This window comes from Gasterosteus aculeatus, chromosome 4, assembly GCF_964276395.1.
Source record: "Gasterosteus aculeatus chromosome 4, fGasAcu3.hap1.1, whole genome shotgun sequence".
NCBI classification, from domain to species: domain Eukaryota; kingdom Metazoa; phylum Chordata; class Actinopteri; order Perciformes; family Gasterosteidae; genus Gasterosteus; species Gasterosteus aculeatus.
The window spans coordinates 12166367-12183858 of record NC_135691.1 but is presented as its reverse complement, the minus strand read 5'-3'; the positions used below and the strand labels follow the sequence as shown (position 1 = coordinate 12183858).

The 17492-nt window shown below is 47.1% G+C and overlaps 2 protein-coding genes across 2 annotated transcripts in view; one reads left to right on the top strand and one right to left on the bottom strand.

Moving 5' to 3' along the window:
• The first annotated feature begins 341 nt into the window (after positions 1-341).
• On the top strand, positions 342-8697 carry fgf16 (fibroblast growth factor 16). Its single transcript, XM_078102258.1, has 3 exons — positions 342-1483; positions 2944-3047; positions 4948-8697. The coding sequence occupies exons 1-3, from the start codon at positions 1180-1182 to the stop codon at positions 5191-5193; spliced, it is 654 nt and encodes a 217-aa protein (XP_077958384.1). The 5' UTR covers positions 342-1179; the 3' UTR covers positions 5194-8697.
• The window catches only part of atrx (ATRX chromatin remodeler), a 25062-nt gene continuing 15394 nt past the window's right edge, over positions 7825-17492 (bottom strand). Inside the window, exons 30-34 of the mRNA XM_078102257.1 lie at positions 11581-11730; positions 10267-10374; positions 9829-9924; positions 9570-9698; positions 7825-9418 (exon numbers count right to left, since the gene is read on the bottom strand). Coding sequence (XP_077958383.1) covers positions 9194-9418; positions 9570-9698; positions 9829-9924; positions 10267-10374; positions 11581-11730 — 708 coding nt within the window. The 3' untranslated portion in view covers positions 7825-9193. The remainder of the gene's footprint in view (positions 9419-9569; positions 9699-9828; positions 9925-10266; positions 10375-11580; positions 11731-17492) is intronic.

Here is a 17492-nt window from a genome sequence, read left to right as displayed (position 1 = left end):
CACCTGTTGCCCTCCAACCACAGACTGCATACTCTCAGCGGCTCACAGATAGCTAACAGAAACAGAGCTCATCTGAATATCTTTATTTATCTTATCTTTTTTGAACAGGTCCTTCTGTTTGACCCAGTAGCATAATTTAAGCAGCAGCTCAATTGTTCCTTTGCACAGAGCGCAGTCGCGTTGATGGGTTTTATGGAAGATGTTTTTAAAGGTTAAAGGTTTAGGATCTAAAATGATTCCCTGATGAATACAAAAGTTCCTGCAGCATCTGTAGCAGTTAGATTTGATCCTTAACGCCATTAACACCCCCCCCCCCCCCCCCCCCCCGCCAGTAGCCTACAAGTGGTTAAACTGCAGCACATTGCAAACGTTGTGCAGAAGGGCGAGGAAGCACCTGCTTCCAGCAAGGCGCTGGAGAGAAATGCAGGAAAACGTCCAGTGGTTGGCATTGATACTTGTGCTCTTTGAAAATGCAAAGTGTATTCTGATCTTTTTGTGCCCCCCCCCCCCCCTGTATTTCCTACAGAACATACGGCGTGACCCAAAAAAATCAGTCAGAGCCAATTACGGATTTCCTTCGTGGTCAACTGGTCGTCACAGTTTAAGATAAGCGTAATGTCACTGTTCGGCTTTGTGTCGGCGGCCCGTCGGGGTTTTTAGCGAGTTGCTTCTTCTTCTGCGGCGCATTTTGAAAGCTGCTCGCAGAGTTTCCCGATGGAGGGAGGAGGAGGCGACGCGCTTTTATCGGACAGCGTCCGAGCGCAAACAGAAGCGCAGAAGCTGTGAGGAGACACTGCTGGACTCGGATTGCCTCCGTTGGGGAGGAGAGACGCGGCATTCTGCGGGAGCAGTGACAGGAGCAGACGGCGGCGTCATCGGCGGTGAAAGCTGGACTCAAAGCACACATCCAGTGAAGAAACTGATGCGCGCGAGAAGGGATGCCAGCCAGGCGTGGCTTGTGTTTGAATATCCAATGTGAGAATGCGTGGGGAGTATGTATATAATAGAGTCTCTCCATCTGATAAACAGAGATATCAAACTGATGATTATAGCAAAGGACGTGCGATAAAGTGAAGGGACGCTGCCTCGCTGTCTTGGAGCAGCAACCGTGCGCCGGCTTTTACGCGTTGGACTCGTGTAAACTTTTCTCTCCCTTCCTTTAATCACCGAACATTTCAAATGCCGTCGCTTAATTTGACAGCTGTGCAAACGATGCCAGAGGTCGGAAGTTTTCTGGGGACGCTCGACTTGGATTTACAAAGCTTTCCTGCACTCGGGACTATGCCTGTACCGGAGTCTCCAGTGGGCCTGAACGAGCGGCTGGGGCAGATTGAAGGGAGGCTGCAGCGGGGGTCGCCGACGGATTTCGGGCACCTGAAAGGGATCCTGAGGCGACGGCAGCTCTACTGCAGGACCGGCTTTCAGCTGGAGATATTCCCCAATGGGACCGTGCACGGGACAAGGCAGGACCACAGCAGATTTGGTGAGGCTATTTTTTATGCGCATTTTTTCACTTTCCTTTTTACGCATGCGATTGTCACACAATTTGTCCGTCTCCATCAGCAGTGTAGTGTTATTCCCACAAATTAACCAAACCCCCGACTTATCAAACACTTTATTATCATTTGACAAAAGATCAGAGTTTCTTAAGGAACCGTTCAGGCTGCACAGGGTGAAGTGGGTTTCATTAAGAGGCGTGTTTCCCATCGCACATCCCCAGCGAATACTCATGCGTGCGTCACTGTCACCTGGCGCAGGACAGCAGAGCCACGCACCTTTTTTTCCTCTGACAATCCCCACTGCGCAGAGGGAGGGTGTGAGGGGGGGGGGGGGCAGGTGTCTTTCTCAGAGCGCAAACAACTAGAGCGCGTCCAGATCCAAAGATTTGGTAACATTAATGTAAATGGAGCACGGCGGAGAATGATAAACACGACGAGGTCAGTGGTGGAGAGGGGGGGGTGCAGACACGCACATGTCTCTCGCCCCACATCCATGCAGGCATCTCACAGGTGCAGGCCGGCTCGCCTGCTGCGGAGAGAGTCGAATAACCCCAAATGAAAGCATGGCCAATGTGGAATTCAGGAGAGAGTTGACGTTCAGACTTGAGCCAAAACAAGCCGGTTTACAGGGATGGGTGGTCCGCGTGTTTGTTTCTGCCTTCACTTAGTTTTCAAATGCAAGGTCTTCGTCAGAGCTGCAAGGAAGACGTGGCTTTGATTAGAGAGACGTAAAACACACTCTTCATCCCAAAAAGAGAAGAAGAAAAATAAAATTAGAGGGATCTTCTCTGTCATCCTCTGGCATCACATCAGGTCGGGGAGATGGGGACCAGGTGGCTGCATGCTGGCCTCTGCCAGCCGGCACAGCTGGATCCTCTGACTAACCCTGCATCATAACAGCCAATAGCGTTTCATTTTACTGGTTGTGTCCCTGCCTTTGAACGGACACATGTTCACTTTACTGTAACTTCCAGTGAGTCAGCAGCCCCCAAAACAACCACTTCCTCAGTAAGTGTTGGTAACCACTGAGACGTTCCAAAGACGGGTTGTAGACATCATTAAACGACGTCCCAAAGACGGGTTGTATCATTAAACAACCCTTTTAGAATTGAAGTTTTTAAGAACAGCAAGTAAATCAAATAAATCTTTACTTGATGCATGCATGTGTCTTCTCTGCTGTGAACAATGACATAATATGTTATCTATTAACCTTCAAACAGCAATTGGTAGCTGTTTTAGCTGAAGCTGTTTTAACATATAGGAATACCAGTGACTAAACAGCCACATTGCTGTGAAATATTGGTCCCCAAGGTCCCAAAAAGATAAAGCTCCCAAGACCAGATGCATATTTTGCCTTCTTCACATAAATGGGGGCTACTTGTTGCTGAGGAGGGCTTTCCTAACCGTTTTCTGTTGTTGGTACTGTGTGTGCTTGACCTCTCAGGTATCCTGGAGTTCATCAGTCTGGCTGTGGGCCTGGTCAGCATCAGAGGGGTGGACGTTGGACTCTACCTCGGCATGAGTGAGAAAGGAGAGCTCTATGGGTCGGTGAGTCAAACAAAAAAAACAACAACCCCCTCCTCTCATATACAACCCCACCCTCACCATGCAGGCCGGGTTCTCATTCACAACAAGTCGGCCCCCCCTACACATGAGACTTGTTTTACAGCCACTCGACAACATACGTCAGCGCCCAGCTATCAGAAATAGGTTTTCTGCAGTAATCTGAGAGTCCGTTTTGTTATCACGGTTCCCCGTACGCAGCAGATGGGAAAACCACAGTGAGACACAACAAGTACGATAGTTTTACAGAGTCTCACACTCTCTGTCTGCGGCGTACATATGTACAGGAAAATCCATGAAGAGAAAAGATTCCATAAAGAATGATCAAAAAAAAAAAGAAAAAAGGAGAAGCCCGGTTTACTGGTTATTCATGTGAAGGGATTCAAGGAAACACATTCAGCAGCTTTGGAGAGAGAACCGACTTCTTCATTTAGTTTTGAGATAGGCAGAAATATTTACATATTTCCCTAAAGTGGAGACAGGAATGTTTGGAGATGTGTGCTGTGGGTGAATCGACCGGAGATTATCTCTCCGTGCACAGCTGGACTGGTGTTGAGCACAGAGAGAATATCGTGTGCTTCCCATGTTGTCCTTGTCGACTTTCTGTCACTTGGTGGTTGCTATCTGGAGACGGGGTGAGAGGAAAGGGAAGAGATGAAGACAATGAAGGGGAAGTATGTGAGGGTCACCTGGATCAGGTGTCCCAGGGCATTACCCGAGGGCCCCTCGAGGCCCCGACTCCCCCCCTGGCTCTGCACATTTCGAACAGAGGCTACTTTTTAAGCACATCCATTATGTTAAAAGTGCAGATATTGTTACCGCGCGCTATCAGAGTCTGGCATCCTGGGGCTTTGACCCTGGGGGCTGGAGGATGGGGAGGGGGGGGGGGGGTGGGGGTTGATGGTGGGAGTCTGTGATTTGTGGGGATGGGGGTAATTGCACACCTAACTGAGTCACCTGACTGATGGGGAGGAGAGAGGGGGAGGGGCTCCAGACTCATCCGTCTGGAGCTGAGAGGCCAGAAGGTGGAAGGGGGAGGGAAACAGGTAGAAGGGTGCTTCCGTCCCACAACCGCCAGACTTTGACAAGCTTTTGATCCAACGAGGGTGTGTGTGTGTGTGTGTGTGTGTGTGTGTGTGTGTGTGTGTGTGTGTGTGTGTGTGTGTGTTAGGAGGGAGCTGGCCCGGTCATGTGCCTGCAGGGTTGTGTTTACAGACAACAGCTTCACCACATAGTCGCAGCCAAGCAGAGCCTGACAGCTTATCAACACAAATTTGCTGCAGGAATAAAACATTTTTAAAAAACGCCAAAAAAACGATGGTGAGTATCGCCGTGTAGTAGTAAGAGCCACATCCTACTAGGAGAAAAAGAAGGAGAAAAAAAAGTCCAAGGGGGTAAAAAAGGGAGAGCGCAACACCTTGGAAAGGGGTCCACGTTTGGCCTCTGGTTCGGAGGTTCAACCCCTCTTCGCTGCATGACTGACTGGTCTTGGCAGGAGAAGCGGCCCGAGCGCGGCTGCCTCTTATTGTTCTCACGCACTCACTCACCCAGCAGCCTCTCACCTGCTGAACCCGCTGCCATAGCTCACGCTGCTCTGTCAGGGAACACTAGAATCTGTGATAACTGCTGCTGTGTGTGTGTGTGCGCGCTGTGTTGTTGGGAAGGGAATGATTCTCCACGCACCACGGCAGGTTGCTCCGTCCGAGGGATGCGACATGTGACTACGAGCACGTGGCCTAATGAAGCTTCCACGAGTTTCATTCTCAGCTGCATTGTTTCGTCTGTAAAAATCACGTCTCCGTTGCAAATTTTCCTACTTTTTCCCGCTTAATATTTTGTCAGTGCTTCAGTGCAAATGACGGGCGTGTGGTTTTCTCTCCTGCAGAAGAAGCTGACGGCGGAATGCGTGTTCAGGGAGCAGTTTGAGGAGAACTGGTACAACACCTACGCTTCCACTCTGTACAAGCACACGGACACGGGACGCTTGTACTACGTGGCACTCAACAAGGACGGCTCGCCCAGGGAGGGCAACAGGACTAAGAAGCACCAGAAACTCACCCACTTCCTGCCGAGGCCGGTGGAGATCGAAAAGATCCCCCAGGCGTACAGGGAACTATTCCAGTACAGGTGACCAGTGCTTACGGCGGACGAACTGGTTACTACATCCAGAGGGACGGAAATTAAAAAAAATAATAAAAATAAGGGTGGGGGTGAATATATTTCGGACGCGTCACAGACTGTTTACCCTCGACTCCCCCCTGAGGTCACTCGGATTGGGCCTCAGCCCACTGCCAAGCACTGACACAAACATCGTGCATGTTCCTGGATGTCTGGGGGGGACAGGGGGGTTATCTGGTAAAACCACTGCATGGACACAGATGGGGGAGGCCTGCCTGCCTCGCTGCGGTCATGAAAATGAGTTTCCACGCTTGGTCAACTACCACTTTTTAGAGGTAAACGCTTTCATACTGAAGTGAAACGCAACGAGAAATGTGTTTGAGCAGCACCAACTTGCCGGGTGGAGGGAGGAGGGAGGAGGGGAATGGATGAATTTTTACGAGACCAAAACGGCAGATTTCACATTGTACATTTTTTCCACGCACGGCACAAGGTCAATGGTCAGAAAGTGAGACGGATGGGAGACAGTCAGGTACTAAGGAAGAATAATGTTTGTGAGACGCAACTGTAGTTTTATTAAGTTGACTTAATAATAAAAAATGAAAGAGGGGAATAAAGTCTCTTAAGAAGACTGTCCGAGGGATGAAAGAGCACTAACTGCACATCCCCGTCGCAGCTGTAGGCACACACTCGGCCTCTCTTCTAGTCATCAGTCTAACGACATCAACCATCACATTTAGATAAAATATCAAGCAGCGTCGTGGTGGAATTGTGCGCTAAAACAAGCGATTGAGATCGGGACAAAAGCACTTCTCTGAATGTGGTTGTAAAGTCATGTGATGTGCTTTTTCAGAGGGTGGTGACTTGTAATGTTATCAGGAACATTACTAAAGATGCAAGCAGCTGAGGTGTACATACGGCGGCCTTATTTATGAGATGTACGATATATATTTATTTTCTACGTATAAAGTATAAATATAAATCTATATATTTATTTATTGCAAAGACTTTATTTTGTAATGAACTTGAAGTTATCTGGACTGTAGATTCTACTGAAATTACACCAAAAAAACAAAACTGCAATGAACATGACAATAAAATTGTCCTGCTATTGAGAACACATTGTGAGAGACTATTTTTGCTTGGATATAAATATGATGTCCATATTAAAAACAGATAAAGAATCTATTTGAATGTTGTAAATTTCTTTACTGTGGTTTTCAGCCACGCTAGAAGGAGGACAAGGCTTTGGACTGGAATATTTGATAAAGTCTCCCAAAGACATCCGTGGTCCCCTGAAGACAAATTAAAATGCAATCGATCCTCGAGTTCCACTTTGAGTTTTTTGGTTTTCACCTGATAATGAACAGACCCAGTTAAACTTTCCTTTGTCTGGATTAAAAGCATTTAACTTTTGCTGATTATCTTTACAATGAATCAATGTGAGGCCATTATGCTGCACGCTCATTATCAAAACACCTTAAAGCAAAAAACGCATTGCTTTTTGTCCTGCGGTCTGAAACAAATGGAGGTAAAAAGATACAGCAGATATTTTTTCCCAGGGACGTGCACAGGCTCTCTGTCTGCAGAGGGTCTCGGCGCGCCTACATCCACCGTACAAAATCAAATTCCTTATGCAACTGGATCCCGGCTCCTAATCGTCTTTACGCATCAGCCTGGATCCAGGGCAGTGATTGGTTGTTCGTTGCAGGGGCCTCACAGACGCCGCCGTAGCGACGTCCACGCGCTTTCCGACGGACAGGAACAGCTGCACAGAGAACCAAGCAGTGATTTGTGCCTCCAGACCCGGAGTGGTGGTAATCTAGGCCCCGAGAGCGGATGGGGTCGACATTTCAACATCTGCAATAGTTGTAATGTTTCTCCACTGGCAGATATCTGTAAGCTGTGAGAGCGAGCTCCCCCGGGGGAGGGAATGGAAAAGTCAAAGACATGCAGGGAGAAAACCCTGGCAGATTGAGAAATGAAAACAATACCGGGAGAGGCGGGGTGGGGAATAGATGAAAGATGGCAGGGAGAAGCGAGTGGGACAAAAGGCACCACGTGCGGTGGGCGAGGGTGTGAAATGCAGGGACGCCGGCTCAGGATGCATCTTACCTCCAACTGTTAAGAGCTTTTCATTCGGGGAAACATGGATTACCTTCTTAAAGGGAATCGATTGAGAAGATCAATATTACTCTCCGGTCCGTACGCTTTTGAAGCTGGAGCCAGTCCGCTCAGCTTAGTTTAGCATAAGACTGAAAGCTGGGGAAACGGCTCACCTGCTTTTGTTGGAAGGCAAAATTAAGCTGGCCATCTTGTATAGCGTCCCACTCTGAAATTTCCATTTTACCGTCCAAATTTCCTTCTCACAACGCATCTGGGCCCCAATTCTTTAATAAATCACATTAGTGGGACCAATATCAAAAATACTAAACTACAACAGCCCTGATTCTCTCTCATTTTTCGACCCTAACTACCAATACTTGCACAGTTCACCACAGGTCAGGCGTTTCACCGATGTGTGCTTTACAGGTACAAGTTTCGTTTTGATAACCAGAATGAATCTCTGACCAACATTCCCATCAATAAATCCAGTCAGAGGAGAGGAAGGCATGAAATACAAAGAGGACTCAAACACAGGAGCTGCTCATCCTTTTGGTCACTTTATTAAATGTTATATTAAATACTTATCAAGATAATAGCAGATCAGATTCATGGCAAATAAATGTTGGTGTATTTGCTAACACAAGAACATTCTTAGAGGAGGGCAAAAAGGTTTCTTTACATTTATGAAATACACCTTGTGCAAACACAGGAGCCAACATGTCATTGTGAGAAATGTACATATTCCTCTGGATTAACAGCTACACCTGTTTAAGCGTTTAGAAGCAAAAATGTGCCAAAGTAGAATACAGATAGTCCGGGCGCATGCCTGCTGAGACCAACGTCCAGAAGGCATTTCTCACAAAGCAGAGGAAACAAATCAACCAGATATGGAATCAGATTTCCTTCTTCACGCCATCGAATCCACCGCGTTACACAATGCCAAGTTTAACTAAACACATTTAGAAAAAGGAAATAAATTTGGGCCCTTTGACATCTGGCTGAAGTGGCTCCGCTTTGTGAGACCCGGTCACTCACCCAGACTTGGGATCAACACAAGTGGGACATAAGCAATGAACAGGACGCACAGTGCTATGCTAGACAACACGTGACAATGAGAATGATGTCACAAAAAGATCACCGGAACCGGGCAGGCAGTTTTGAACAACACAAGCATTTTTTTTTTTAACCATGTTCAGTGACAACTAATGTAAAGACTTAAAAGCGTAATAGAAAAGATTCTGAACAAATCTTTTTTTTTTCTTTCTTTTTTTTTTTTTAGGAAATGAATATAAGGCCATTTTTTTCTGCTTTTGTTGTCTTACCAATTTCTTCTAATCCCCAGAAGGAGCAGGACCTAGCAGCGCCATCAGCTGCCTGCTTTATTACATATTGGTGAGGGAATCTACTGGGGCTAATCATTAAAAAGCGTTACATCAGCGAGTCCCGTCACGACACCGACACTGGTCCCACTCTGGTTTACTTAGGCATTTAAAAGAGTATAAAAAAAACTCCATTTAAATCAAAAACGACCCTCTTTTAAGAGAAAAACATTACAATGCTTAAAAGCATTGGGGGTTGAACGTGTTTGTCTTTAAATACATGAAAAATGAAGACATAGAACTTGAATAACATTAAGGCGGTATATACATTTATTTCCTGTTGAAATGCCTAATTTACTCCTTTCAGTCATTCGTGGATTATATTCCACCTTCTCTCTCTGAACTACGGGATAAAGAACTGAGAGCATAGCCAGCTTCAGGCCCCAGCGGACAGCAGCCTGGTCTCAAAACTACCCCACCCTCTGCTTGCTGCACCAGACGGCTTTGAGCTCTGAGCGGTGGTGTCACAGTGCGTTTGTCACTGAGTGGAGGAGGGGGGCGCCGAGTTCAGGAGGAGCTCATCTGACCCTACAGCCCCTTAGAGGGCCCAGGATTCTTGCCCATGCCTTGATGCGAGCCAAGGCCGTGGAGCTGCTGGTAAAGCCCCACCAGGTCCATCTGACTGATCCCGCCACTTCCCATCATGCCGTTCTGCATGGCCAGCTGGTTCAGGTAGTTTGCCTGGTTGGCCATGGCGAGCTGCTGCTCCTGCACCTTCCTGTTGGTGATCAGCTTCTGGACGTACATCATCAGCTGGGCGGGAACAAACACACAGACGGTTAAAGTCGTATGTCCGACTAAACATAATTAATCGTCGCCTTTAAACATCCCTAAATATTGAGGTTGAGGTTTTCACAACAACCTCGCTGGCGCACGAGGCAGCCGCCACTAGGAGGCTCCTTACCGTCTGCTGCCGGGTGAGCACTTCTCTGTACACGGCCTCCCTGCGCTTGATCTCCTGCTCCACGCTGGCCTGGTGGCCTATCGCCATGGACTGGACCTGACTCTCTGTGAGTGCTGGGTTCTCCTTCCACTGTGGGGTGAGAGGAAATGCCCCATGGGAGTTAACCTTAAACCACCGGCGCAACTATTCATTGCCGCACTCGCACACAGGAAACCGGGCAGAGAAAAGGTTAAGACGCATGTCTTCTTTAGACACTCACCAGTCTGGCGATCGTGTCTTCCGGTGACTCGCGTGCTAGAGTCTTCAGAGACGTTGTCGCTTCGATGACTTTCTGTCGTCCCTGGTTTATAAGGTCCTGCAGACAAATGAAGGTTAGCTTTTTTTTCACTTTCAGCAAACGCAACGGATTCATAAAAAAATATATATATAAATATTATTTGTTTCAACATTCATCCTTTTTAAAATCGATCTGAAGCTTTGTCCCTTTCATCATTCAGATGTGCCGCCGTATGTAAATAGCCGCTGCCCCAGACATCGGGTAGTACGAAATGTTGGTCGAAGGAGCGGGGCAGAGCCGGGAACGCCGGTCCAGAGACTGTTGTCACAATTAGCAGTTGGGACTGAGGAATTTGGGGCGCCATGCCGTAGGGGGAGAGGAGCGAGGCGGGAGAGGGGGCATGTGGAGCTCATTACTTACCTCCAGCTGCTGGTTGGTCATGGCGGCCAAAGCCGCCATGTTGAAGTTGAAGTAGCCCATGTCCATCTGGGGGTATCCGGGCTGGTAGTTGTTCCTCACAAACACACCCTGAGAGATGAAGGACAGCGACAGAGGGGGAATCCAGGATTAGTGCATTTTAATTAGGCAGGTGTTAGGACGCCAGCGAGGACACGAGAAAGGAGGGACTGTGTGCCGCTGCTGTGTCCGACCTGAGACGCCCCTCAACCTGAAGTAAAGAGTCCTGTCCCAGTAGAGGCCAGCAGGATGCCAATGTTTGTGTGTAATTGAGCCTCTGCTGCAGATGGTTGTCCTGTGCCCTGTAATCTGTGCATCCGGTATGCAGGGCTTTGTGTGTGTGTGTCTCTTGGGGGCCCGAGGGGGATGGTTGGACGTGGTCAGATAGACAGGTGTGCAAGACTAAAACACACAACACACATATTTTTGGGTTTGCAATGAATAAGCAGCAACTTGGACTTAAGCTGAATCATCAGATTCTCTGCGGATTTCAGACAGACACAAAATCGAGACCTCACTTAATTTCGAAAACCCTAAATTTAGGACATGAGCCTCTCTACGCTGTGTACCAAGCTGAAGTCATCCTAGTGAGGAAGAGGGCTCCTGGGTTCAGTTTGGTTTTTGGCAAATCTGGAATCCATACAAATAGCATTTCCTGGCCACTGCCAGCCAACCCTCAAGTTGTGAAGACATTAACAGAGGCCGGGTTACTTTCCAGTTACAACGCTGATGCTGAACAGCGCATCGTCCGTGCACCAGCGGTACATCAGAAAATGTACATTTGAAGTGATGCAAACGCAATGGAAATCTTAGATTACACCTCAGCGCCACAGTTTTCTTCCATGGGGAGTGGGAGCCCTCTGTTCTATTGAAAAGCAGATGAGCTCTGAGGGAAAAAGCCTCTTAAAGCGCACCGCGGGGAGAGGAGGGAGTGCGTTAAAGGGTGCAAAAATAATCATTAGGGTGAATTAGAATCTAGGACGTACACCAACGGCGTTCAGATAACCTCTCAGGAAATTGTATAGCACGTATCTGGGTGGAGCCCTGTCATCAGCCTTTTTTAAGTGATTGTACAGATCTCTCACACACACACACACACACACACACACACACACACACACACACACACACACACACAAATAACAGGGGAGCCTCGCTTAGCTCACCTTGCCCTTTGATGTCACTGACTTGGAGAGTGACGGACAGGAGGGGTAAGGCCTGCACGTGTGTGCCTTTGATTTGCACGGCATGCACGTCTGTGCGCTGCTCCTCGCTTACCTTTTTCTCGGCTTCATACTCGGCCCAGGCTGCCTTGCGATCCTCCTCGCTCAGGGCTTCTTCCTCCTTGTGGTCCAGCAGGGATTCGTGTTCATGGTAACACACGATCTGGTCCTTATTATTCTGCAGCAGCTCGGCCAGGAAGGGGTCCTGCAGCAGAAAAAAAAAGAATAAGAAAGAGTCACGGTGTGTTTAAAGAGTAGAATGGAGCCAAGAAGCGGCCGTAGTTATTGTGATGTCACCCATTCTGAAGCCGCAAATTGATTTCTTAATGTATGAGCAGGTTGAATGATTACAGAAAGAAAAATGTTTCAATACCAAGACTTCATGAATTATTAAAACACCTTTGGGTAAAACTCCAATTGTCACACAGGACAAAGAACAAAAAGAATCACCGTTACGTCCAAAATCTTAAAGTGCTGACAAACTCAATTAGTAAAATTTGTAAACATCAACAAGGTCCGCCTCTCTCACACTACACGTTTGAGCCCTTAGTTCCTCCACAGCAAGTAATCCATCTTTCCCGTGGCCAACATTTTTACTGCACCGGATATTTGGTATCATAGCAACCAGACTCAACCAGCGCTGTAACAGCCCTACCTGAGACGTCCATAAACCTTTTACGTGGAAAACTTAAGAGACCCAACTCAAATCTGATTTAACGTTCGCTTCAATAGTTCCATTGAAAATAAATTCCTGAAGAAATAAGAAAGGTCAAGAGCAGAGATATGACAACAAAGATCCCCAAATCAGGATGATGCAATCAGAGTAGATGTGTCTTAACATCTGGGCCACTAGGACAACCGTAACTGATCTCTTAAGTCTTTCCCAGTGAGACCAGCAGTGAAAAAACAATCTGCTTGAACCACCAATATTATACATACTTTGGTTTGAGGAGCAAGAAGATTTTAATTCTGCATCCATCAGCAGGTAGCACTTTCAGCTTCATGTTGGAATAAATGGGCATCAGTTAGCATGTGTACACCTGCATTGACATTGAGGCGAACAATAGAAATAGGTCAAGACCAGAATACAAAAACTTCATCTCATCCGTAATGTTTGGATAAAAACCTGAGGCGTCTCTGTAAGGGGATTAGATGTACCTAAGAAAAAAGGAATAGAATTCAGCCACATGAAACGATAAACAAATGACGTCTTCTTTTTCTCAGAGCTCCAGCTTCCATGACTACAGTGTTATTGAAAAACAATACCTGAGTAAAATTAGGGGAGCTAGAGCAGGCTCTGCTCACACAAACATGTTTAAATATATCTCCTTGCAGCACGTTTGCTTTTCTTTGTCTCAACTCGGCCGTACATTAAGCTGAAACTTTGCAATCTGGAAACAACGTCATACAGAAGTTGCATCATTAACCTCCACACGGGCCAATTCACCGAGGACCTGTGCTTTCCTCCCCTGCCCCTTTCATCTCATTCAGACAATTAGTGTGATAATGTAAACTAAAAGTCTCTGGTATTTAAAAAGGAGGGGAAAAAATGAATAACAATCCAGAAAACAAGCAGTGGTAAATACCAGACTGAGTGAAACTGATCCCTAGAATTGGGATCTGAGCTGCAAAAAAAAAAAAAAAAACTTTATTTTTAGGTCTTACAGCTACGGAGAGGTAGTTAAAAATAATGCGGCTAAAACAGGCGGGAGCAGACATGTCCACAGAGCTTCACACTCGAACGCGATTCTGCTCCTCATTGACACATGTTTATGTTTCCCCTGCATCACACTACGTGAGGACAGAACCAGGCCACCCTGAACAAACAGCCAAGCAGCAGCCGCTGGGCTGCCGCCCCAAAACGTCTAATTAGAGTGTAACAGCACAAACAAGAGTCTGTTGGCATCAGTCGTGTTCTTTTCTGCAGACGTAGGTGAGCAGGTTGCTTAAAGCCACCGGCACAGGAAGCTGCATTGAATTGTTGTGATCACACGTACGAGTCCAAACCGATCTGGTGCGCCCCCCCCCTCCAATAGGTTCAATTGGGAAAGCTGATTAGTGTTCATCACACTGTGTGGGGTAAAAAATACTTAAGAGTTGACAGTGAGCTCTGGCATTAACATTTAAACTGCAGGGAATGGACGCTTCACTCCACTGAGCCAGTAGATAATGTGTGGAGCACTTTAGACTGCCGACTGGTATCGGTTCAGTGGAGCTGCAGGTCAAATGACAGGACAGATGCTCTCATTTGAGCCCAGTGCATTCTGGGATACCCCGGTAATCCCCACCAGCAATGGCTCTGGGGTGGTCTGGTCCATCTTCTTCAGCAGTGTGCTAAATGTGTGTGTGTGAGTGCTAAATGTGTGTGTGTGTATGAGTGTGTGAGTGTGTCATGAGGCAGCACTAATGACTGAAGGTAAGCTGACCTGGGCGATTGTCATCCTGATGGAGCGCCGTGGTGAAGCCGATCACTTTACGGCGAGGCAGGAGAGAAAGTCAGAGACGCCGGGTGGGCCGGCTCTGGATTTCTCACCCCGCTTACGAAGAAATAGAGAGCAGCGGGATTTTTCTTGAGGGGTAAAATTTGGCAAGTCATTTTGTTTTTTGCATCAGAGTGCGAGTGTGTTTAGATGTAATAATGGAGCAGGGTATTTAAGGCTGAGGATAAGCCCTGGGCTCGCAGTTTAGACCAAAGAATCTCAGCAGCTTCGGTCCCAATCATCTGCTTTCTTGACTCTTTAGTGCAGAGAAAAAAGGAAGCCTTTTATTTAACAAAGGGTCTGAAAATGTGCCATTAATGTAAAACCAGCTCAGAGCTGAAAGTCTGAGCTTCAGCTGACTGTTAAAGCAAAAAATGTGTCAGAGACAAAAAAACATCTTATAATTAGAACACACACAAGTTATCCAACACCCATGACATTTACCATAGTAAGAATTCCTAATTAAAGAATGAATTATAAAAAAGTGCACAAAATACATGTACAGTGTGAGTATATTCAGTGAAAGTATGTACAGTGGAAGAATCCGTTCTCTCCTTAAGCCAAATCATTGGATACATTATGAAAGTGGCTGAACTGCCAGCAGTCCATAAATGCTGTAAAGCAGCTTTCAAACGCAGCAGTTCTCACATGAAAAAGACGAAAACTCTTGTCAAAAGTGGGCCTCATGTAGACTTTACAACTTGGCACGTGTACCAACGGGTCTCTACCAATAGACCGTCAGTGACGCTCAACTGTAACGGCGTGTCTTTTTGGCCTCGTTATCAGATATTTTGTCACGCTGAGAACATTCTAAAACTCAATTTTTGCACCTAAACAGATACTTATTGAGCAGAGACTGCTTTTACCAGGCTTGTATAACCACAAGTCTATTATATGTCCGTCATTGACGCGACAATAAACCTCTACTTTAGGAGAAAACAAAATGAGGAATTAAATGTGCGTCAAAGAGAGTCAAAATTGGGGAGATGTACAGTTATAGGGAACAGTATGTAAAGAAAAATCTGAGCGCATCCAAGTGACAGAGATCCAGCATTAGCAACATAGCAAATGGTTACTTGACTCGTCCAGCTGTTTTTGAATGGATTTAGAGTGTGTGCCTCTGCCAAAAACTACTTTAGATGCACAGGTGCGTTTACCATAGCAACAGCGGGGCCCAAACAGGATGCCGACAGCAGGAAGGAGAGGGAACATAGCTTTTCAAAACCCGCTCTCAGCCGGCAGCGCACAAATTATACACATAAACCTACTGGCCTTTTCTTAATGGTTTCTCTGTAGAAACAACATCAGGAGGCCGGGAGGGAGGGGGTATTACTTTGTTAAATAATACAGTTTCAGTCAGACAGTCCTGAACACGCAAAAAACAACAACAAAAAAAAACAACAACTACGTAAAGATAAAAGTAGGCAGGTAGACGTGTTCAACTCCCCGGTTCTTTGTCACCCATGCACAGCCGATTTTCTCATCCGATCGCTTTTCCAGAGAAGACACAGATAAGAGTCTGACAAAGGAAGCCAGTTTCAATGGCTAAAAGGTGAGGGGATGTCAGAAGGTGAAGGATTGTGAATTCCTCGGCCCATTTTATTTTTTCTTCTCTGCTTATTTAAAATATAAAAACCGACTCGCACAAATAAAATTGGCGGCGGAGCACACAGACAACCACCACTTTACACGATGAAGATCAACAGCCAAACAGATCCATCTTGTACGAGGCAGACACAGATGTCGCCACAGACCAGAAAGCAGGAAACGCTGCCCACGACAAGCTGGGACTGGGTTCACCAGAAAACTAAGTCGCAAACCTTTTCAGCACAAAACATCGCATGTGATCCACTCAGCATCACGGTATATGTACAGCCCAAAGCATTAGAGAGGGGAGAGGGGTTACTTTCAGGTCCAAGTGACTTCCTACTCCTAATGAGACAAGCCCGGTGTGACTTATTGCTCCAATCTGCTCCTGTCTATGCTGCGGTCGGAGACCAGCCTCCCCACGGCCCTGCAGTGTACCTGATGAAGGGCTAATGGCCGCTACAGACGCCCCCCGCTGAGAGCACACAGCCTGAGGTCCGCCCGCGGCCTGCCAGCTCGACCCACTAAAATGCAGAGAACTCTGCGGAGCTGGTTTCAAGATTGGCCTCAAACTTTACTCGTCCTTTTATAAATGGCCACACGCTAGATTGAAGGGGCAGGTGTGAGTAACAAGTGTGTGTGTGTGTGTGTGTGTGTGTGGTCAGTGTCACGTCTGGGCCGCGAGGAACTTCTTTGTCATTAGGAGGAAGCGCTGCCGCTTCCTTTGTCTCCAATTAGTTTTCTATGAAGAGCGCAGAGACCTCTTAAAGAGAGGGGGTTCAATAATGACCCTTCATCATGTGGGCCAGGCCAGTGGCAGAAGAAGAATAACAACCTAACAGAGCTCGCTTTGAACATTCTGATAGTGTCGAGGCAGGCCAACAGGTGGTGGGGAACAGACGGGCGGTGTAATGCTGGACGGGGAAGTGAGTGAGAACATCACTTAGACACCATGGGGATGAGGCCGGTGGGGAAATAACTACGGCAGGTAGCAGAAATGAAGGACGCTGGGGATAGTAGAGAATCCTCAGGAAGAGTTTCCTTCATACGAGGCCTCACATTAGGCAAAAAATCCTTCCCAGAGAGAAGAGTTTAGAAGAAGAAGTACGCCTTCCCTCCTGCGCAGAGAGCTGTTGGCTGAAAGTGATCGAGGGTGTCTGACTCATCTTCACATCATTCCAGACGGCGAATTCCTTCCGTAATACTACAGTCCTGCTGCCACATAACAGTTAACCCCCCCCCACCCCCCGGCCAAAACCGGTCAGCTCGTTAAAGAGCCTGTCAGCCTCTCCGTCTTTGATACCGTGTCACATAAATGTCACCGGGCTCATTAAAAGATCATACACATCTAACAGGCCGCGGCTCAATGAACACATCTTCCCTCTCGAAATCCCACACTGTGCTCCGCAGCACGGCAGCTGGGCTACTCCTGCTGGGGACGATGATGTCGGCTGCCCACTCAGTGGATTCCTGCGTTGCTCCTACCGCTTAATGCCCATGAAGGGAATAGCGGTAAAGATCTTTCGAAAGTGTAAATGGAAAACAGATTTTTCCTCCAGGTGCACCGGAAGGCCTCTAGACTGTCCATTGAAAAAGCAAGCGAGTTTGACAGTGTTTCTTTTATCCATTCTGTTTACAGATTTACCCAGGTCAAAGCAAAACAAAGAGTTAAAACCACTTTAGATGACCTGAATAAGCCCACGGAATGCTATAAAGGGGAGAAGTGGGAAAGGTTGGGAGTAATTCAAAGATCAACAGAACTAAAAGACAGCAGGGAATTGATGAAAAAAAGGAGTGCAGGTTTATAAGGGGGCAGCAGCAGTGTTGCAATGAGGAGACTATTTACTATATAACAGTAAACACACATCTGTGCAGCTGTGCGGGGTCGGACAGCCCTTGT